This window comes from Zosterops lateralis, assembly GCF_965231275.1.
Source record: "Zosterops lateralis genome assembly, chromosome: 1".
Taxonomy (NCBI): Eukaryota; Metazoa; Chordata; class Aves; order Passeriformes; family Zosteropidae; genus Zosterops; species Zosterops lateralis.
Window position 1 is genome coordinate 45,634,702 of NC_139762.1, and position 23,591 is coordinate 45,658,292.

General features: G+C 42.8%; 2 protein-coding genes across 2 annotated transcripts in view; one reads left to right on the forward strand and one right to left on the reverse strand.

Moving 5' to 3' along the window:
* RPSA (ribosomal protein SA) overlaps positions 1–23,591 on the forward strand; it is a 194,725-nt gene that overhangs the window by 14,806 nt on the left and 156,328 nt on the right. The gene's annotated exons all lie outside the window — the stretch shown is intronic.
* The window catches only part of TMC2 (transmembrane channel like 2), a gene marked incomplete at both ends in the record, with an annotated part of 30,786 nt that continues 10,745 nt past the window's right edge, over positions 3,551–23,591 (reverse strand). The window contains 12 exons of the mRNA XM_083872613.1: positions 3,551–3,804; positions 4,897–5,017; positions 6,123–6,201; positions 10,614–10,739; positions 12,502–12,741; positions 13,202–13,269; positions 15,432–15,560; positions 16,894–17,046; positions 17,842–18,021; positions 19,474–19,662; positions 20,091–20,238; positions 21,646–21,788. Of these exons, the coding sequence (XP_083728739.1) occupies positions 3,551–3,804; positions 4,897–5,017; positions 6,123–6,201; positions 10,614–10,739; positions 12,502–12,741; positions 13,202–13,269; positions 15,432–15,560; positions 16,894–17,046; positions 17,842–18,021; positions 19,474–19,662; positions 20,091–20,238; positions 21,646–21,788 (1,830 nt within the window). The remainder of the gene's footprint in view (positions 3,805–4,896; positions 5,018–6,122; positions 6,202–10,613; positions 10,740–12,501; positions 12,742–13,201; positions 13,270–15,431; positions 15,561–16,893; positions 17,047–17,841; positions 18,022–19,473; positions 19,663–20,090; positions 20,239–21,645; positions 21,789–23,591) is intronic.

Sequence of the window (23,591 nt, forward strand, 5' to 3'; positions counted from 1 at the left end):
TTTCCTTTTCTCTCCCTGGAAAGCTTCATATAAACTACCTGAAAATACAAGTTCAGGTGTTTCAAGGTTCCCTTTTGAAATGAACTTGCTGCCCTTCTGCAGCAAAAAGCTGATTTTTCTGCTTTGGAGAAGCCAAAGTGCCTTAGTACTGAATACAGATTCTGTGTAATCCTTGCATTCTTTTCTGGGTTTATGAGCAAACCTGCCTAATGTGTCTAGTATTTTCTGTTCATTGAGAGTACAGAAAGCAGCTTGTCTTTATACAGCTGAGCACATTATGGTAGAAATTTCTGAATTATGTTTTTGACCCTAAAAGAGAAGAGTGCACATTGTTATTCCCTTCACAGCTCATGTTTAGCCATGTGTCTTGCAAAATTACAAGTTTTAAAATTTTAAAAATTTTAATTTTTTAAATTTAATTTAAAAAATATAAATTGCTGAAGTTCCTGTTCATTAGTAATACTGAGCAGATGCTTAGTCTGTCCATGCAAACTAAAAACCAATGCTCATGAGAGCTGCCTGTTTAAAAACAAACCTCTGATGAGAAGACTAATAAAATAATTAAGCTTAGATATTTCCTTGGTTTTTTACCAAAACCTCTTGGCTGCAGTATTTTAGCTAGTGGCAGTACAAGATGTGAAAAATTTGCAATTCAGAGGGTACTTCCAGTCATCTATAATGAGTGCAAGCTGAAGGCTGTGAGGGTTGTTACTAAGAGGCTCCCAGTACTCACCACTGAGCTTTTCTCTTTTTTTTTTTTTTTTTTTTTTTTTTTTTTTTTTTTCTTTTCTTTTCTTTTTTTTTTTTTTTAATTTCCCATTGAAGTTGAGCCCTGGAGGATGATTGAGATGGATACAGTCTTTCAAAAAATGTTAGAGGGTTGGAAATCAATGCTCAGACAAGAGCCTTTTGCTGTTTCTAACAATAGAAAAACAAGAATGAAACCAAACACTACTGAATATTCCAGTGAGTTTGTGGAGTTTAACCTTCAGTTGCATGTGAATAACTGGTAAACGGACTCAAAACTCCAAGAGATAAATAATCATTTTAGTCAATATGAAGAGTGAGGGTCGGCAGTTTTGGAGCTTTCACAACTCTTGTACTCTGACAGAGAGTCCCACTGTGGATTGGAGACGGGGAAGAGAGTTGCTGCTGGTCTGCAGGACTTGTCTGGCTGATGCTATCACCCTTGTATCCTGGAGTCTCTGAGCTTGCAAAAGACATTGATCAATGGGTGAACCTAATGTATTATAATTAGAGATAAACAAGCCTTGAGCGAGTAATTAGCTAATGGACAGTTGTGTGTTCCAGAGATGACACAGTGCTTTGGAATGCTCTATATCATTGCTAGTCTGATTCAGAGAGTGTCCAAATCCTGTAATAGTGATTCATCTGGTCTAGGTCTGCTTCTGCTTCTCTGGTTTTCAAGACAAGTCTGGAGCTCTTTATGGCTTCCTCATAATGCTTCTTGTTGCCTTTATATGTGTGCAGACATGTCTGCTCACACACCCTTCCAGCCTCCTTCTGTTTGCTAGCAGAGCTGAGTGACATCTGAAGCCACATTCTCGCCTTTCCAAACTGTGTTTCAGTGCTCTTCCTTGATATTCAGCCACTCCCTAAGATACCAGAGTCTGCAGGGCAGACAGGCTGTGCTGAAGTCAGGGCACTGTGTTGTTTCTGTGACATCCTTCTGGGTTAAGAGGCTGGGAACATCTTCCCTCAGCACTTTCTGACCAATATGGACACCTCCAAAGAAGGATGTCTCCTGAAAAAGGCTTTCTCTTGTCTGACTTTTCTCCAGTTCAGTGAATGGGCATCTCTGCAGAGAGCTCACCACAGCCATGTTGCATCAGCAACTCTCATGGTAAAGAGGCAAGTCAAGACCTCACCTGTGGGACCCAGATCATAGAAATGTCCTTCCAAGCCTATGAAATTAAGCTGATGATCAGCTTCTCATGTGGAGGCTCCCTGGGGGAATGACCAACCCTGACCACAGCAGTGTCTTAGGAGCAGCCAAACCAACTTTGAGCTGTGCACGAGGAACAGCTGTGTCTAGAAACAATCCATTGACTTTTCTAGATTTGAAAGTAAAGTGCAATGGTTTAGTTTTTGAAGAAATTCTGAAGTCTCCTTTTATTTGTCTCTTGCTTGCATCTCCTGGAAGCACTTCTCTAGGACTCTGGTCTCTTTTATAAAGCTCAGACATCAACAAACAAGAGATGTCTCTATCTATAAATAATTACAGCACAATATTTAAGCTCATAATTTCTGCTGAAAAGCACATCTAAAACTTTTTGTTGTATTAGACCTGAAAGACTGAATCCTTTTCCCAGTCTGCCTCATGTCTGACCTAACTGGACTCCTTTTCCCAGCTCCTGAAAGGTGGGCATTCCCGGGCTGAAGGTCAAATGCTCTGTGCTCTGTCAAGACAGAGGAGAAATAAGTTACTGAGTTTCCTGTCCTGAACATAGCATTTAGCAAGATTTATGGAATTTAGTAGAAAAAAAATTCAAAGTGAGAACCTTTTTTAAATCCAAATATCCCAGTTTTACCAGAACTGTTACTATCTAGGTTATGGGCTTAGTTTTATTGATTTTTATAGACTTTTTAATGAAGAACAACACCCATGTAATCACCATGTCTAAGCTGGCCAGGGTGAGTTTATGTCAACAACTGGAAGAAATGGTAGGTGTAAGAGAGCAGGTCAACTCAGAGAAGATCTCTCACAGAGTCCTGGGAAGTCCTACAGATCTGGATAATACTGTACTTAAATTGCACCAGGAATTTTTAACTGGCTATAATCAGAAACTATGCCAAGGCACTGTTAGTCTCTCAGTTGTGCTGGGTGGTGTTGCTAGACTAGGAATCATATCCAGGGATTGAAATAATGGTGCAAACTGCTGTCAACAGACTGTGAAGAGAGGAGTGCAGTGGGAACCTAGAGAAAGTGGTGATGAGATTGAAACAAAAAGATGAAAGTTTGGAGGAGGTAGACTGTAGGAAAGCTATCACAAGGAACAAAATGCAGCTGACGAAACCCCTTCTGGTAGGAATCCTCTACTCCTAGTAGCAGCTGCCTTGTGGCTCAGCAGGGACACTCAATTTTTTATAAGAATACTAAATTCTTCAGGCAGATGAACAACAGAAAAAACCAAGAACAAACCTCTGTTTAAATGACAGGTAAAGTCACACCACTTTTATTAATTAAAGAAGCCCTTGAAAGTACTGGCAAGCACTTGCTCCACAGAGAAAATTCACTGCTGTTAGTGGCCACAGGGCCGTGATCTGTGTGAAGCAGATCAGCAATGTCACAGCTGATTTTTGTTCTGACTGCCTCCCATTTCCCTTGGGATCAAAATCAGCACAGCCTTTGGGGGTTACAGCTCAGAAGCACTACTCAGTGTCTAAACAAATCTCTATTAGAGAGTGTTGCATAGATACAGAGCACCACGAGTGGATGTCCAGCATGCAGCAGTAATTTCCTACCAAAACTACAGCAGTTCATGCAGCACCTCTATTTTAAAGTCAGACAGGAAAAGCTTTGCTGAGGTTATCGAGCAGCCCGTGGGTAGTATGCCTGCCCTCTCCCTCTTCCAGGGAGTGGTCCCAGGGGATGCCCCCATGGCCTGGGCTGGCCAGGGTAGGGAGCCCGAATGCCCAGTGTCCGTGGCTGTGTCACAAACACTTGTGATGGTGCGGTGAATGCTGCTCCTCTCCCACCGGCCATAGGGCTGCCAGCCTGGAATTCTCCTCTTCCTGGTTTCCTGACAGGGCTGGTTCCATTTGGAGACTCTATTTTCTTGTCTAGAGCAAAAATTATGAATGTTATTTTCTTGGGAGCAAACACTGCCTTTTGTCCTCTCCCCAGTGGCTACTGTTTCTTGTCTGTGCAATAACCAGAGTGTCTGGGGAATTGTGTTTGAACATCTGAGTAGAGAAACCAGCAATAAGAATGTTCCCCCCTCCTCTACTCCACTGCCAGTACCTGTCTCTGCTGCCCAACTGATGCATTCACGAGACATGATAATCCTACCAGCCATGCTGGTATACTTCTAGGCATGGGGTGGTTGTGAGTAATTCCTGATTTTAGTTATTATTTTCAGTGCACTCAAAACACTGCCAGCACTATTTCAATTTAAATGAATGCCTAGAGTCTGCTTTGGAGGAGATCTGTACTGGGTTGCTCTGAACCTTCCAGTTTGTTTCAGCCCATCGAATTCAAGGGGGTTATGGTGGCACTAGTCTGCTTTTCTCACCTGTACCAGGATAAGATCAAAATCTTTCAAGTGATTTTCACAAATAAGATCCAGGGGCTCTGGCAGTCAGGAAGTGGCTGGTTGGGATGGAGCTTGGAGGATCCATTTTCTCTGAAAATAACCCGATCCTGGTGCTAATGCCTCCTTCTGGTTCTTTCTGCCCAGCCATGGACCCCCACAGCAGAGCTTAAAGCATGCATTTATTTACTCTAAGACTTAACCTAATCCTGTGAAAAGTTTCTGCCTCATGCATGATGAGTTTTCCAATGAAAAGCTTAAGTCAGGAAGAAAAAGTCTGACTCAACTCATCAGCCCTGAAACAACAGTCAACTTAAACATAGTCCCCAGAATAAATCTGGTTTCATGACCAGCATGTTTAATAGTTGAGATGTGAATCACAATTTTGGACTACAATTCCCACTGTGACAAACCTGTGTGAGATATAATCCAGTCTAAAAATGTGCCCTTCCTAGGTGTCCATTGGCAGGTGAACTTCTGAGACAGGATAAAATCTCTGCTAATTACACTCATCCAATCCCTTGCTAAGGTGTATCCATCCAGTTTCTCAATCCTACCAGTCACTTTGGTGGCTAAATGAGCCTTTTCAGAAGTGTTATGGGGAGATTGTGTAATTTTTTACCTTCTGCTTGTTTGGGGGGACTTTCAGTCTTCGTGCTTGGTGTAAGTAAATCCTCCAGATCTTGCAGCATTGGGTTGGTACTGCCTTTGTTGTTTCTCTTGTTTTTCTCCTCTTCGCGTTGCTGCATCAATAAAGACCATGGGGTTTAGTTAAAAACTGCAGGTGTAATCTGGGAAATGGCCTGCTGTCGTGTTTGCCTGGCTGTTTGTTGGTATGAATGAATCTCTTTGACAAGTTCAAGATGCTGAATCCTGGTCCAAGTGATCAAGTGTTTGCAGGAAAGAAAGAACATCCCAGGCAAGGCTGGAAAACAGTGGTTCTGCTTCTGTTAGGGCAAAGCACTTGCTGATAATATGGTTTAGGTCTATCAGGCTGTCTGTGTGTTGCTGCAGCTACCAATCTTCAGTGTATTGGTTAGTTTTAAATGTAAGCCTCTTGAGAGAGGGTGTCAGGGATAAATGCCAGAAGAGGATATGGCAGCACACAGATGTGGGGCTGTCTTTGGCTTTACTTGCATACATTTAGGGCTGCAGAAGATCTTCTTCTGGATGGTAGATGGAATCTGTACTTTTGGATAGTGCTGAGTCCTGCTTTGTGATCCCTTTAGCCCTGAACCCTGCCAGGCTGTGCAGCATGAAATAGAGTGCCCCAAAATCTGAGCATGCTGTAGCACATGTTCAACTCCTGCAGTACTAGAGGATGCCCTTTGCACCAAGGCACTTCCTTTAAACTGAGTGATTAATTCTGAATTTGAGCATTTGAATGTAATTTATGGAGTCCCATTTCTCTGTACTCACATCTTCACTTTTAATGTTGCACAAGTCTCTGCTTTATGTGATGTTTTGCTTTATGTGGCACCACTTCCTTGTCTTGGATCCTGTCCTGTGCCAGGAAAACAGCTGTGGCTTTCACTGGTTTATCATTGTTCCTGGGAAAACTCAGACACCAAAGCATTGTCTGAACTTTGAGGTAACTTACTTTTGTAGACAAAAAGCACAGTTTATGTGAAAGCCAACTGTGGTTCTGATATATGAAACAGCAGGCTATTATGGGATGTGACCACTCTGCACAGCTAGACATTAAATGCCATCAGAGGGGACTGAACAAGCATAAAATACATCATCTTCTTGCATCACCAAAGTGAAGAGTGACTTAAAAGCATATGCTACACATCAAAATTGAAGCATGTGGTATTTCAAAGGTGGTTTTGCCAGATCAGTACCTACCATTTGCATTTTCTTCTTCAGCTCAGCATTGGCGCGCTGATATGCTTTAGACACAGCATTCAGGTAATAGATGGTGAGGCTAGAAAACAAAACATGTTGCTGTAGTGGAAGGATCAGGGGAAAGAGGAAGTTTCACAAGGAGGGAATATGTGATTTTTTGCCTACCTTCCAATAGCTAATTTTCCCACCAGCTGTTTCCAAATTTCTTTCAGAAGCTCAAGGTTTAGGAAAAATTTGGGCTGCCTGTGGCATGATTAGCTGGGACGGACTGAGCCCATCCAAAGCTCAGTTCTGCTCAAACAGAAGAAAAATGACCAGCCTGCTCTCGTGCCTCCACCTTGGCTGGCCTTGGGCTCTCTCCACTTCCTTTGCACCAACCTTGGGGAAACCAGCCACCAGCCTTGAGATGGAACTGCCACCAGGTAACACAGGCACCTTAGGAAAAACTGGGAAACTGGGGAAATAGTGGTAGAATAGGGCCTTGACACCTCTCCTGAAAAGCAGTGCTCAAGGAACAATCCTCCTTCCCCTTTTTCCAGGGCCAGCTGCATCCTGTATTCCTGGATGGGGCCTGAGTGAACAGACAGGAACTGAGGGCAAGCAGAAGCCAGGTTGGAGCAGAGCCACGGGCTTTTGTTTTGATCTTGTCTTCTCCAAAAAGGGCACACCAAAGGCAGGGGGAAACTGAGCCAAGCTGGAGGGAACTGAAAGGAAAGCAGGGATGGGAGAGGGGATGCTGGCTGCCAGCCTCTGGCACACAGGGAGACTGTGCTCTAAAACATGCCTGAGAGTCTGGGTCTGTCTTGCCACCTCTGACACTCACCAGCCAGTAATACTTCGGTAGTAAAAAATTGTCTCCTTCTACTTTTATGGAGTGTCTTTATTTTTCTAAATTGTAACCATCATCTGCTCAGTTACTCCAAGCCCTTCCCAGGAAAAGTACCAGCCGTTCAGTTCACTACTATAGCTGTTTAGGTGTTTTGGTTTTTTTTTCCCTAAATGAAGTAGAAAATTCTCTTATAAAGGGAAAAAAAAAAAAAAAAAGGTAGGGAAAGAAAAATGGTTTCCTGACAGTTCATAACCTGTGTGTGTTCAGCAACCTCAAACCAGACTCAAGGATTTAATCAACTGAGTGCCTGACCCTAAGCCTGGCAAGGCACCATGTACTGGCATGTGGGTTTCCAGGTTGGAAGATCAGGAAGCAGTGCTTAGGATTGCCTTTCTTGAGCCTTTTTACAGGAATCTGTCTAGAGGAAACACATTTGCTTCCTTTTGCCTAACATTAACCCAAAATTTAGACTTGGTGATCTGAGCTCTCTGTCCTGCAAATGCTCTTGGAAATTGCTTTTTCTTTCTGTTCTTTTGTAAAGGTGTGATAATTTTATTTCTTCTGTGTTATCAAGCTCATTGTCTAGAAAATACTACTTTGTAATCAGGGCTGTGAATAAGAATGGTGTTGATAACATACTGATGTTTTCGTTTTGCTAATTCTTGTTTATCCTAAGTTGAGCAAGGACCTTTGTTTCTGTCCCAAGCTCTGCCAGTGAGGAGGTACACAAAAGAAAGTGGGAGGGGGCATAGGTGGGAACAGGTGACCTGAACTGACCTAGGAGATATTCCACATCATAGAACCTCATGCCTGGTGCATAAACAGGGGATTTACCTTTAACAAGGGCAAATCTGGTTTTGGGAAGGGGGGCCTGGCATTGGTCAGTGGGCAGTGAGCAACTGTATTGTGTGTCACTTGTTTTTTCCTTATTATTTACCATTATTGCTATATTTTACTTTGATTTTGATTATTAAATGTTCTTATCTCAATCTACAAGTTTTTCTTTGATTCTCCTCCTCATTCTGCCAGGACTGGGGAGAGAGGGAAGAGGTTAAGCAAGTAGCTGGGTAGTGCCTAGTTTCCATGTGGGTTTAAATCATGACTCCCAGGCACCACTCTTCTCTGATATATTGCTTCCCCAGTTCTGAGGATAGTACAGGCTACTGTCCTTTTCTAGCCTTCATAAGGAATTAGAATTTTCCCCCCATTCTTGATAGAGTAAAATGCTTCTATCTTTTTCCAGGAAGCTCTGCAGGCCACAGCTTGAAATCCTACTCTCAAACTGAGTGGGATTAGGTTATATGCCTGTGGGCACAGTATCTTTCATTCTTCTTTCTCTGTATTTCCTATTTCCCTTGTTCTTGAGCAGTTAAAAGCAGGACAGTAAGCTTGACACCCATATCACTCACTGGACCCCATCATTGTTTGGAACCAGGAGCTAAGAACCAATATAAATAGAAGATGTATTTTGGATTGCACCTGGATAAAAGAGAAGAGGTTGTCATGGCTAGAGAAAATTACTTAATTCAGTCCATAGAAGTGGAAAACACCTTTTTTGAGAAGCTGCCATCAAAATTAACAGACCATCTGTTTATGATCCACCTGTTGCTCTTTGTAGAGGCTATTTTTAGTTAGGCTGGATTGTAGGTTGCCTTGCCTGCCGCTTTGAGAGCTTCTGGCTCTCTGCTCATCAGGACTAAATGAAGCTTTACATTTCCCCAGTTTCAATCTCTTTGAAAACTGGATGGGGTTCATCATAAGGATTAGCTCCAGCTTAACCCTGTCTTCCTGTCAGCACCACAGCAGAAATTGAAGATTTTCAGAGATAAGGGAGGAAACTGGGCACTTGACTGAAAAGGAGAAGAGAAAAGGGCCAAAGCCCTAAGAAACAGCCTTGTTTGGTTGCTGTGATTTTGTCTGGGATTATCAGAGGCAAGTATGAGTGTGTAGATAACAAGTAGTGCCTCTGCAAGACACCCAATGCTCTCAGAGCAGGTGAGAGCTACTGCCAAGGGGCCGTACACCTGGCTGGTCCATGCACTATAGGGGAAGCCACTTCTTTAGGGCTGTGACTCTCTTGGGAGCTGAACAGCTGGAAATCACAAGTATGTAATACATACAGGCAGTGTATCTGGGTGGAAAGTGAGGATGTTTTAGGTGGCATGGACATAAGCTATCTCAGTTCTCAGAGGGTAATCGGGGCAGAGACAAAACTGTGTCTATGCGTGGGAATAGCCAACACTGGAAAGGTGTGATAAAAGGTATCTCTTCAACAAATACACTGAATTTGTGCTGTTACTTTTCCCAGCTGTCAGTAGAAGAAAGGGCAGAAGATTGTCACTAGGAAAAAACCATTCTTTTCAAAGGTATTACTCTTTCCCATCAGCTATTTGAGGGTTGCATCAAAGCCTCAGAAATCTGGCTTGCAGCCCTACTGTAAAGGTGGCTCACTTAGGGTGTTCCACAGTCTTCACTTTGTGTTTCCAATGGCATCTGCCAGTGCAGCTGCAAAGCCCACAGGAGCAGAGTTCATAATTCTGTAATATGCTTGGCCGTGCTAGGGATGTGGTGTGAGACTTCTTGTCTCCTGCACAGACCTGATCTGACTTGTAGGTATAGGATCTGCCTGATCACAGTTACAGTACCTGATCACCCTTTTTAGGTTAAAATGAACAAATAGTTTGAGGCAGGTAGAGGGGTGACATGTCATTTTCAGTTTAACTGGGATGTTTTCTCAGGTTGTTGGTATAGGAAACTTTGTATGGAACTTGTATTTAATGGCATTGCCTTCAGTATAGTTATGCAGGTTGAAGCATCACAGTGCTCAAGGGCAGCTGTACTGGATCAGCCCAGAGGCTCATCTCCAGTGTGTGTGGATACCCCAGAAAGAATCAGAACAAGAAGCTCTGTACATCACAGGCTCCTCAGCTCTTTCCCCATCTCCCATTGATTAGTCTGAAGTGCCCGGAACTGCCTACAGAATTTGGCCACAGCCCTCCTACTCGTTTTGGTAGCTTTGGAAAACCTCAAGAACAATGCCAAAAATATCTTTAAGAAAAAAAAAAAAAAAAAAAAAAACAAACAAAAAAAAAAACAAACAAGGAGAACTAATCCTAGTACTGCTGAAGGTGCTGGGGATTTAAGTCTGATTTCAAAGCTGAAATAATCAAATGGCACTAAAACAAATACCAGATGTATTATTTGGAAAATAAAAAAGTAAAACCCCCCAAACCCAAACAAAGCTCACAACTCTTCATATTTTTGGAACATGTAATTTTTGAATGCCCTGTCTTGGCTGTGCTCTAAATACCACCAGCTGTGACAGAAATTGCTTCTCCAAAAGGCACCAGGCTGAGACTGTCCATTTATTTCCTGCTGGCTACAGAAAAATTTTCATATGGAAGAAGCTGTGACAGCTTTGATATCTACAAGGCCTCTGTCAGCAATGTATTTCATCCACAAAGTCATGTTTAATTGGGTCAGGTAATTAAATTTTGGGAAATTGGGTTAGGCAAAGGTAAAGGGGGTAGGGAGCATGTGTCTGCTCTAATCCACGCTGTTATCTCAGCAGAAGCTGTATTTTAGACCTGAATAATATCCCAGAATTTTTTTCCCAACATTCTTCCCCAAGGCCGGCATGTAATATTACAGGGAAAACTTACACCATGAGCAGAATTGCAGGTATGATCAGTCCTGGATTTGCCACATAGCTGAAGATCTTGGCAACAAAAAGTGGAAAATCGAGCTCGATGGTCTCTTGAATGACATCATACATCCTTTTCTTTCCACTGGAAAGACAAACGGCCAGTTAAGGAATGTAGATATTTTCTGGAGGGACAAAATGCCTCATAGTCTCATGGTGTTAAGCAGCATGTTTCAGCTCTCTTTCAATGAACATCAGCTTGCTGTCGGCCACCAAGGAGTTTAAAATACCTTTATTTTAAATTATATATTGGTTCATTCATTCCCTCCCTCTTTCTCCTCACTGATACAAATAATCTTTGCTAGGCCAGCTGGCTCCTGGAGTCAATACATTTATTTCCATGCTTGACTCCTTTATGAGTCTATTTACCCCTCTGAAATAGATAAAACCCTACAGACTGCAGTAACCACGTATTTCTGATGAATATCTTGTTAAGTATGGCCTTTTCATGGTAGAGATGACTTTCCATATGCAAATTCCAGCTTTCTGAAATAATGAGCCAACTTGAAGAGCTGCTAAGTAATGACAAAAATAGCAAGCTGTGATTATTGCTTAATAGGAGACTCAGTGAAAGAGTAATTTCAAACGGGATTGATAAAGCAGAGGAGAGTATTCTGTATGAAAGAAGAACAAATCTGTAAAGGGCTGGATTATGTAACTGACCTTCTTCTCTCCCCAGCATCTCTGGGTCTGGGAATTGAACCCTATCAGTGCTATTCCTCCCATTTAGGCTTGGTGCCTCCTGGAGCTTGCAGGATTCCCGTTCAGGAGGTATTGGACTCTCCGTCTTGATGATGAGAGTCAATAAAGAAAACTTGGATAAACAGTATCCCGACCTCATCAACTGCCAGGAGCTCAGGAGAGCTGAGCTTTCAGTCGAGCTGCCAAGGGTCTGAATCAAGCTGAGGGTTGATTGGGAATTGAAATAGCTCTTTCACATTGCAGATTAGTCATCCCCAAATGATAGTGTGTGTGCAACAAGTTACGTGTCAGAACATCTGACATGACTCGTTGACACCTGTCCTTGTTATAGAACTGAGGGTATTTTGGTTTCTTGCCATTCCCTTGAGTCTTTTAGCTTTCTGATGTCATTCTCCGTCAGCAAGCAGATAACCTAAAACAGTGCATCTACAAGAACAATTTGTTCCAAGCTGGCTCCTTGCTGAGTCAGATTCAGCAGGCCCAAGAAATAGCGTTATTCAATCAAATTAGACTTTATTGTCATGCTAATCCACTCCACTGAATGCTTTGTGCAGTGCCAATCCTGTCCTAATTAAAAGAAAAAAAAAAGCCCCACAACATTTAAAGAGAACCCAAACACACACACACACAGAGCTCAAAAAAAGCAGCAATTTTACAGGCTCCCCCCTATCCATTTTCTGCTATTTGCCAACTAAAGTCAACATGTAAAATACACCCTTTGGACTCATTTTGTTTCCTCAATGTTCCAAAGAGCCTTTAGGATCCTATAGTTGGGGTTTTATATTGTGGTGTTTTTTTTTTTTTTTTTTTTTTTTTTTTTTTTTTTTTTACTGGGGGCTTCAGCTTGCTGTCCCATCCCTGCTGTTCTCTGGTGCTTTCATCAGTGTGTGTTGGGGAACCACTGGGAATCACGTAGCAAGCAGACAGGAGCAGGCTCAGTGCTCCCAGCTGACTGTTTACACCCCATAGCTGCACATGATCCTTTGCTTCAAACGTCTAAGCATTTAAACACTTCACCATCTCTGCTGGAGTCCAGTCCTTCTAACTTCATGAAAATATGAAAATTTTGTTCACAGAATGAAACAAAAATTTTGTTCTCATGCACCAGAGAACAAAAAATATCCTTTTTGGTGTTTTAGTAGTACCTGAAAGGTCCACAGTCAAAGGAGGGAGGCAGGGACATGATGGTGTAAGCCACAGGCAGCAGGCTGAGGAAGAGGATCAACAGCAGCAATCCCATGTAAAAATTGTTAGACTTGGATGCTTTGAAGACTCTTGCATGAGGGACATTGCTGCTCATAACAGCCCAGCACTGAAAATACATGGAGGTTAATAAGCGCAGCACGTTTATACCCACGAGCCCTGGTGCATAAAAGGATCCCATCCTGAAAAGGAAAAGAGGACAGGCGCTGTTTTTTGACAGATTGGAAGGTTTACTCTTTTCAAGAAGAGAAAAGGAGGTGTTTGTGCAGTGACAAGTTTGTTCACAAATGAAGTCTGAGTGGGCTGGTAGGTCCTATCCCTCTGCTCCCACAGTAGAAGCCACCTGCACCCATAGGTCGTGGTATGGCCCCCCTCACTGAGAACCAGCAAGGCCTCAGACTGCTCAGGGATTGCTAAGAAAGTTTTCAGTTCGGGACAAAAATTTCTTGGAGATGGCTTGGAAAATGTCAGGTGAATGTAAGCAGCAGAAAGAGAGACCCACTTTTATAGTTAAGCACAGAAAGCCAATCAGTCAGAAAAAGCAGAACCCAAAGGTTTATCTAGTTGGCTTGGAAGCTTTCTAACTCCACTAAGAGATTTTCTAAACAACATGAAAAATTAATAAAAAAGGAAATGTCTTACCAAATCATTCCCTGGTTGAAAACCAAACCCAAAACATTGCCGCTGATGTCAAACTCTGCATAGGACGGCTGTACAGGGAAAGAAAGAAAAGTGTGTTGTTGCTAGAGGGACCTGCTATCATTTCTGCTGGGTGCATGATGCTTATTTAAAGCTGGCAAGCAGGGATTCCTGGGAGGGCTCCTGCTGCATGCACACTGCTTGAATGGACAGCCAGCAGTGTGGGGAAAGCAGAACTGGAGCTACTGTGCTGTGGGCTGCTGCCTTTCTCTTGGCTTCCTGAAAACTGGAATGATATTTGGGGATGCTTAGAGCTGCTTTGTGTTTGTCTCTCCCAGCTAATATGACACCAGCTGTGAGCATGGCACGGGACTGCATTTACACTCCAGCTGGTGCCTGGCTATGGACTTAGGTTCCACCCTGGTAAAATATTGAATTTTGAAGCAGTGATAATTATGAGCTGGAAGACAAATGCTATGCTGGATTATGCCCATGTCCCTGGGTCCAAGCTGCTGAAGAACAGAAACACAGGGCAAAGGGAGAGAAATACGAGGGAATATATGACCTGATGGGTATTAGGTGACATTTTTCTCTGTACGAGCTGACATGTTGCTTCATATAAAGGAGGATTTTAGCTATCTGATGTGAGTGCTAATGGTGGCAGGTCCAGAACAGGCTGATCTGATCTACTGGCAGTATTTGTTGATGTCTAAATTATTGTTTTGTTAGATTTGCATATGATGAAGCTATTTCTTTTATATATATATATATATATATATGCACAAAACTCAGGTAATTTTTGGCAGATGAAACTTTGTGTAAAGATTTTCATGTTATGTTTTCTTGAAAAAAAACTATTTTTTTTTAACTGCAATGCAGAAAACAAAATTCTAAGAAATGGTAAGCAATGCTCATATCTTTTGAATATCTTATGTGGTATGTATGTTTTTCATGCCATTTACATTTACTTAATACTGTCAGCAATTCATAAAGTTGAAGTTTAAGATGTTTATTCTTTATGATGAAAACTCAGGGGGAGCCTACCAGAGTCTTGCTCAGCTGACTGCTCACAGCTTTGGAAAGGGATTCGTGTAAACACTGTTTTCCTTGTTCTTTTGATTCTGGTTCATTTATACTTTTAGTCTTTAGCTAGGGGTTAATGTTGGCTTCTCTTTCACATGAAAATAAAGACAGCTTTCATAGTCTGCTGTCCTCTGCCTGGAGTATTCCTATGTGAGAAGGCTGGGTTAAACAAGAAGCTTATTCATTATCTGCATTAGAAAAACACATATAAAATTGTGCTGGTGTCTCTGCTTAGATTATATTAGATGGCTGTCAGCAAACCATCTTTGCACAAGCAATGAAAGAAATTTCACGCTGCTTGTCTGCTGGGAGGACCTCCCTAGGCCACCCTGGGAAATGTTCTCTGACTCCCTCAGAAGAATCACAGAGAGCTCCACAAGCAGCAAAATGTCTGTTGTGTCCCACTTGCTCTTCCTTGACCAAAGCCCTAATTTTGCTCTTCCTCAAACCATTCATGGGAACCCTCCCAATATGACAGCTAGGCAGTGGGTCAACTGATCTGCTTGTGATCTTTCAAGATATTTTCTTCTGTGTCTGAATCCATCTGGTTTTGCTTCCTCTCATGTGAATCAATGGACTTCCCTCCATTCCTCCATTATTTTATTTTGTGTTTTGTGCAGCTCCAGTACTGACTGCCTTGGTAATGTAACCTCTATGAATACCAAAGAGTCCAGGGCTGTTGTGTGTTACACACACAGGAGAGGGGAAGGAAATGTTCCTTGTTCCACTGCAGCAGAAGAAACACCAGCTTCCAGGAGCAATCAGAAACACTGCTGTGAGGAAAGCAAGTTCCTGCCTGTAGGGTGGGCAATGAACAGGAAGGTCTGGGGCTTTGAGAAGGGATATAGAAGGGCCCAAGGTTTTGGGCTTATAGCAACTGAGTGAACACCGGATTATTTCTTTGTTAAGTCAGCTTCATGTTTTAAAATTCTGAGATGGGGAGGAGAACTGCATTTTTGTAGACTTCTTACTGGAATTGAGCTGATTGACCCAGAAAAGTGATGCAGACTATGGATACCCATTATCCAGCAAGACCAGACAGCTACTGGAAGCATTCAAAACAAATTCATTTGTAATGTTTGACCAAATGGTCCAAAATTACTTTTATCTTCTTGGCTAAAAAATACTGACTCAGCTATGAGATACTTACAAATCCAGCCTCTAGGTCCCAGCACCAACAGTAATTCACAAATCTGACAAAGCAAGCTCGGATGAAATCTCCCACCAAAATGGTTATGAAGGTCACCAGGATATCAGACACAGTGAGCCTCACAAATTCCTGCAATTAAAAAGAATTTAAAAAGCCCCCACTTAATGCCTATAATTTCAGTAGTGCATTCAGGACTGTATTTTTTATTAAGCAATTTGTCTTTATATGACAGTAATCTTCAGAAAAGCATGCCATGAGCAAACTCCCTGCCTGTTTTCAAACACTGTGCAGTGTCTAAGCTCTACCTCTGTGCTTGGGAGCTACGAGCTCTGTTATAGTTGTTAGACCTGCTGCTGGCATTATTGACTGCACTGCATGCTGTGGCAGTACAGAAAATGGGAGCAGAATGCTAATGCTGCAGTGGTGCTGGTGTAAAATATATGTATGTGCTCAGTTGTTCTGATTGTGTGTAGCTCTGGTATGGCTCAGCTCCAGAACTTTTATGTGGACTCCTAAGAAAATAGTTCAGTTGTAAATAAGAGCTGTGTGTAAGTGTAGAGAAAGGAGATGTGCAAGACAAGCTAAAATTGTAGGCAGAAGGAAGACTCATGGGGTGGAAATAACTGGTGGCCCAAGGATGTAAAAGGAAAGACACTACAAGAAATGTTTTTAAAGTATGAGAGGGGAAAAAAAAGATTTATTGAATGACAGCTCAACTGCAGCAAGGATCAGCTCCTTCTGAGGGGTGACAGTGGCTAGTCTTTTCCCACAAAACCACTTGGCTTTTGAAGATGCTTTGATGATTTGAGGAATGCATAGCCTTGTAGTTTGGCAGGACGTAACTATCTCTATCAGCTAGTAAACAACTTCTTTTACTTTTAAAGTTTTCCACAGTCTGGCTGCAGATCTTGGTTCAAGGTAAATGTTGCAGGGTGGATTTGTGTGGTGAAACTCTGAGGATTTGAAGGCCACCCTGCCTGCCTTTCAAGGGGCTTACTTTTGCCTAATTCTGCATTCATCTCAAGACCTCATGCTCCATTACGGATTGGGACATGTCAGGAGTTCCCTTGAGGCATGTCCTCTGGCTGGGTTTTATGCCTGCATCAAAGCTTCTCTGGAACAAGTTCAAAAATAAATGAAGAAGAGAGGTTTGCTTCAAAGGCACAATCATGATCTGAACAAGAACATGATGCAGGCATGGCTGCAGACTGCCTGGCCTTTTGTGCTGTGCCTCAGAGCTGTGCACGCCCTGGTTGTTTCCAGCTGAGGATTTCACCACCATGGCTAGAGAACTATGGCCAAGGGCTTGTATTGCCTTGATGATGCTATATGAGGGTGGAGGAAAGAGCTGCTGTTTGTGAGGAAAACTTCAAGCCTGGAAATGTTAAAGACATTAGTGAGAAAAACAAAAATGAACCATCACAAACCAACACAGAGAATTGCTCCATAATAAATTTCTTACAATGCCAACAGTTGTCTCCCAGCAGGGTCCCCTGGGCACGTCTGCAGGGTCAAGGGGAGGTGGGGTGACAGTGCTGTCATTCCCTGCAGACGAGTTGTGGTGACCAAGCAGTGTCCAGTGTGTGATGTTTCTTACTACATCCTCTTCCGCCAGCTGCAATGAGGAGGACACCCCCCAGACAAAAACATCAGAAAATAGAAAGCACGGAGATGTTTGAAGAAATCCAAGTTCCTCCCTCCTCCTTACCAGTTACCACCCCTTGTATAAACATCTGTCCACAATGGAGTTACAGTGATGGCAATAGCACAGAAACTCTTTTTCCAGGAGCAGGAGAGCAGCAGCTGAGAGCAGGTCAAGGCTCTGTGAGTTTTTGGGGAACAAGCAATGTGCTCCCTGTACACAGAGGAGTCAGACTTCCTTCAAGATTCCTGCATGCAGATGTAGCCTTCACCCAGTCCTCCTCCTTTGCATTATTCATAATTTTTCAGGGCAGAGCAAGTTGCCTCAATTCCTCTAATTCTTCTCAGTTTAAAACAGAGTAATTTTTTCTGTGGATAAGTTAGACGTTTATCCTTTCCTGCAGTTATCTGCCCACAACACGCTACCAGGATAATGTTAAAGAGGGGAGGCAGGGGAAGAGGATTATAAACTATCCTCAGGGTCTGAAGTAATAGAAATTGCAAACAGTGTCAGATGAAGAAAAAATAGAATTACCCTAACATGCTGTGGTTATAGGAAGACAATAATTATGCTCTTCCCAGGGCTGCAAAGGGAAACCAGAGATTCTACTTGGTGAGTTTCCCTGGGGCACTGCTCAAGAGGACTGGGGTCAGAGCAAGCACCTGCTGCAAAGGGAATGGTTGCCCCTGCTGGCTGTTGGGACAGGTTGTATTCACCCTCGACTCTGGGAAATGCTATTTGACTGTAGCTTTTTGTCTCAGCTCTTACTTTTTCGTTGACATCATCCATCAAGGCCAACAGAAATGTGTAGAGGTTCCCCAGGAAGAGTGCAAAGATCCTCCCCAGCTGCCATTTCAGCCCGATGCGAGGATGGTAATTTTCTAGTGCAGCGATGGTTTCAAACAGTGGAGGGCAAAACATACCCAGCAAGGACATCACAATTTCAACCTGCCACATGAGGAAAATGAGATAACTGCTAATAGTAACAACAGTGACTATCTTACTTTGAGCAGAGCAGGAGCTGCCAGCAACTGGTTGGATATTTCTGAAGGATTTATAAAGGGGAGGGAGTCAAAGCAAACTCAGCTTCTGGCTTTGCTTAGTGTGCAGGCAGCACAACGTCAGACTACAGGGTTGGGTTGCACAACTTGCTCTTGCAGGAGCATTTTTGCTCTTATCTCAAAGGGATGAGCTCCAAAGAATTTGCTCCCTGTCAGTCCAGACTCATGAATATTTAGGTTCCTCAAGTACCTTGCAGTATTGCTTGCATCAGCTCCAAGATTCTTATTTTAGTTTCAGAGGAAGTGCAAGACTTGGCTTGTGTGCATAAAGATAATTAGTAAATGCTAATGTTTATTTTCCACGTTCAGCACCTTTGCTTTTGCAGAAGGCATTTACAGACTTGAACGGAAGCACATCAAGATCTCAGTTTTGCCGCTCAAGAAAATATGTCCCAGTGGTATCTTTGTTCCTGTTTATCGTGTCAGATACTAAGTTGTACTGTGGTCAATGAAGTAATTGGCCAGTCAAGGTTAGCTCAGGCATGACTTACAGGCTTTAAATATTTTAAAAGCCCTTCAGGCCCATGGCCTGTATCTATACAGGTGCAGGCAGTCTCTGACTCCTCTTTGTGCTTTTCTTTCCAGGAGAAGTAACAGTACTCGGCACTATATTTATTCAGATCTCACATTATCACCAGGAAAGAGTTGGACATTAAACTTTTTTATAAGATTTTTTTTTCTTTGGGAAAAATATATAGTGATAAATCAAAGTATTTTGTAAGCAAGGGCTGTCTTTCTAAAGTTTTCTGAAGGAATTTTGAAAATGCATGGCTTTGAATTTAATCTGGCCTTGATATATGTGGTAGACATTGAAATTAAACCTTTCTATAGATTGAAATATTTTTGTCTGTATGTGAAGAGCTTAAAGATTTGAACCTCTCATTCCAAAATCACACACAGGAAAACTTTGACAATTGAATTTTTTTTGCAGGTTCTAAAATTTTATTCCCATTATTTAAGGTGGATGACAAAGGTTTGATTTTAGTTTTGTCTGATTATGGACATTTCTGACACCCAGAGAGCTTTCTAGTACAACAGAATTTGTAAGTGTTATTATGCAATTTGATTCTTAAGATGGTGTTGAAAGTGCTGAAAAGCCATTGACTTTTCTAGCAATTTATTATAAGAGTATTTTCCCTTCTCTGCAGGAGTTGTTCATTTGCCCTAGGAACTTACAGGGAGATCAATGTATGTTCAAGTGCAAAGATACTGAAGGGGACTCCTGGGGCCTGGTAGGGAATCCCCCTGCCTTGGATGCTGTCCTCAACCTGTGGCAATTAATTTGCTGATGTCCAAAGCAAATTATCCCAGCAGAAAATTGGAAGCAAAGTTTCCTTACCTCATTTCTTTCATACCACCCAACATTTTGCATTTTGGAAAATGTCTGGGAGCGTTTCACCACAAAATAAATGAGGTAGCCACTCCCGCACAAGCAGCATATGATGAGGACATTGGCCAAAACCCGCAGGAACCTCCTCAGGTGGATATTCTCATCCTTGTTGCTTTCTTGCTCATCTACTATAGACTCCTGAAAAAAACAGGAGTGCTTAAGAAATTTGAATGGGTATCTTGCAGCACCAAGCATAAGGCAACATCACGAGGTTGTTCACCCTATGAAATGCGATCTTCTGCTATTCTGGCTATATCCAACTTGGTAGTTTTGGTTAAATTCAAACTAAGCTTCATAGAGGCATCCTGGTTTGACTGAAAGATATCAAATGGCAGAGTCTGGCATATCCCAGGGGAACTGCACCCTAAATCAATAAAAATTCTTTTAAAAGCTGAAGAAGGGTATTAGAGGAAGCAGGTCACAGAACCTGGAGCTGCCATGGCTCAGCACCATGCCCCATTCATATGGAGAGATGCTGAGCAGGTACCCATATTTCCCCTTAAATCTCTGTCATTGGTATGTGCTGGGAGTGTCTCCAGGAGCAGGCAGAGGGCAGTTAGGTTTACCTTGAAGCTGGTGGTGATGGAGGCAAACTTGTTGTCTGCTGTCTCTGGGTTGCCAATAAGGTAATCCCAGCTGGTGAACATTTTCCAGCTGAAAATGAAGTTGTTATCATCCCCATCTGCCGTGCTTTCGTTGGCATTGCGTGCCATCCTGCAAAGGGTGTGTGCAGTGACAAGGTCAGACACTGTTCCACAGAGCCACCATGTACCCTTCAGCTTTGCAAAGCTTGGGTAAGAGCAACCACTCTTGAGGTTTGGGAATGACTAAAATGTGCCATTGGACTTCGGGTCTAAGGAGGACTGAACTGTCAGGACTAGGTGGGTCTTCTATTAAAAATAGTGATACAGAGAAAAACTCTGATAGCATAGGTGATTAAGGAGGTCAGCTGGTGCATAATGCAAGTTTATTTACTGGGTGCTTCTGGGTCTTAGACTGGAGTATATTTACATTTACAATTTACCCTTAGTTAAATTTAGTTAAACCCCCCTGTCCTGTCCAATACACCCACAACGGCAAAAAGTTTTAGTGAGACTTCACTTGCTGCACAATGTTGGAGCCAAAGAGCCTGCAGCAAGTCATGCAGGGAGAGAAAAAGGATTATTCTTGTTAATCAGCATAGGAGCAGATATGGCTTCTGCTGTTTCCTCTCTATTATTTGTTCCCTGAAATCCTTCTGTAAGGCCCCTTAGAGTTCCTAGCACTAGTCCCTCAAGGAAGGCAAGACAAGAGATGCTGCAATTTCATGGCAAATGTACAACAAATCCCCATGTCCCACTCCAGCCAAAGGCTCAAGAGGCTCTTCCTGCTGCACAATAATATGGCCAGTTTCAGCAAGTGATCCAAATCCATGGGCTTATTCTTTCTTCCAAAGAAAGGAAGACCTTTTCATGGTGTGTCCTTCAGGCAGAGATAGAGGGGCTTATTTTTTTCTTTTTAATTGTGCAGAGACTTACAGCACTGACAAGTGCATTGGCTGCATCCTCAATGCCTTGAGGATGCTGTGGGAACCTCACTGGTGTTTTGGGACAGTGCACAAGAAGCACTTTTAAACTCCACCAATTAGTTAGGGAATCAACAAATACAGTCTGGTAGCATTTGGCTTTTCTCTGCAACCCTTGCACCATTTGTGGGACCCACATTGGAGTTCAGGAATATTTATTTTGCAATGAAAGGATGCAAAAGGAACCCTTGAAATTTACTGCAAGTAAAATCCTCCTTCATTTACAAAATCTACCTGTTTGATGGCCCTGTGGTAGTGTTGGGGGAAGGGTTAAAGAGATCTGGAAAAGACAAGAAGGAAGAAAATCGCTGGAGTAGGAAAGGTTCAAAACAGTGCACATGAGTACACAGATGAGGCAGGGGAGTGGATGGAGAGGCCAAGTGCCAGGGTGGTGGATGGAGAAGCCAAGTGCATGAAAACAGCAGGCACACATTTCCCCACATTCCCCCGGCCATCCAGTCAATACTGGACCAGTTCTGGGTGCCCATGGAGGAGAGCCCAACCGTGAGACACATCTGGGTGGATTTTGCAGGGGAGGCAATGTCAGCTGCACTTACGATCTTATAACAACCATCAGGCTGTAGCCAAACACGCTGATCCCGACCATGAAATATGCCATTGGCAGCCTGTATTTCAACCAGCCAATTGTCCTCTGGTTGTTGTAGTAGCCATAAAAGAGTGCTGAGTATTTAATGTAGCCCTGGAGGTAAAGCAAAAGAAATCCTGTGTAAGCTGTGCAGTTTTCTTCTGCAGGAAAGGGGTTTTTAAAGAAAACTGAAGATTTAAAACAAGGACAATCAACTTGGAAAAGTTTTTAGGGTCCCATTCTTGTCTGTTTGCTGCCCTGGCACCTTTGAGAGACATCTTCTTAAGAGTTTATCTTCCTAAGAGAGGGAAGATGAGGGAGAGCATGTCAGAAGACAGTGGCTTAAAACTAAAATGTAATTTTGATCCATCACTCTTTCATCCCTCCTAGAAAAACATCCTTATTGCTCTTTGTGGCTGTAGCCCACCTACTTCTCTAAGCCAATAATCAAACACTCAGATCTTGTAGAAAAGCTGTAGCAAAGGCTTTTCCCATCGTGATATGAAACTTTTACTTTCAGGTAGGAGGCAGCTGATGCTCAGTGCCTTTCAGATTTAGTTCCTTTTACTGGCTACCACCTGCAGAGCAAATATAACTAAGGAGTGAAATCAAAGCATTACTTTCATGTGGAAAGCAGAGCTCAGACACAATATCAACCATGTTGTCTCAAGTAAATCTATTTTTTGCTCTGCAATCTGTTCGGCAGAGCGTGCAGATCACCTAATCTGCATTAGCAATCTCTCCCTGTTTTTCTGTCATATCTCATCCGAGTTGATGTGTATCACTGCACATTGCACTTCTCTGGTTTTTGCCCCTTGTCTTTCAGCTCCTAAGTTGAGTGTACTTAATCAGTCTGGCCATGATAGTTGAGCAAGCTCCCCTCTGATCAAGCCTTTGGAAAGGCATAACTCGAAGCTTGTATTGAAGCCTGTGTAATGGCTCTTGTCTAGAGACATTGAAGAGTTTACATGTAAAGGGGCTTGTGGACGCTGTCTAGCCAAGCCCCCTGCTCAAAGCAGAGCCAATTGCAAAAGGAATTGTTGTGGCTTGGGGCTATATCCAGCTGAGCTTTGAAAATCTCCAAGGACGGAGAGCTCCCAGATTTCTGGGCCTTTCTTTCAGGGTTTGACCACCTTCACTTGATCAATTAAACTAAGCTCCCCCAAAACTCTAAGCTTTTTATTCCTAACCTAATAAAAAGCTTTGGTACCCCCAGGTGCCACGGAAGATGCATTTTTGCCCTGCACAAAGCTCAGTGCCACGGGTTCAGGACCACTCTGTGTGTGCTTCTATCAGTTCAGCAAGCCTGTGGCTGGCACACCACAGCGCAGCTGCTTGGGGCTCGTAGCCTGCTACACACAATATCTGCTGGGGAGGTGTGGTAGAAGAAAGCCTTGTAAAATATAATGTCCCTGGAAGGCACTGGTGAAGTTTGTTTCTCAGGTTGTAATTCCAAACCTTTGTCTTCTTGATTCATCAGATGGCAGGGACTGAAAAATTAGCTTCTCTGCTCACAACATCCAGTATGTTCTTTAAACTTCATTTGTGAGACGTGGTGTCTGGTGTCCAAGTGAGATTTATTCCTTTCTACTCCTCTAGAAATCCATGATGTGACCTCTTTCCTGCCAAAGCATACATTTCCCCAGCTCCTCTCTCCTGAAAGGTATTTTTCAGTGTAACGGTATTGACCCTTCATTTATGCCTGCTCTGATATATATTCCCCCCCTGCACCTCTCCTGTGGAGTGTGCTGGAATGAGCCTCTATTAATTTTCAAAGGGCAGAGCTCTGCACAGTGCTCCATTTGACATCTCCTGGCTGCAGAGGGTGTTGGTATACAGTGTTCCCCCATAGCTGTAGATGCTTCTCAACTTTGGTTGGTTGCTCCCTGATGTCAAATGGGAAAGGAATGGGTCCTG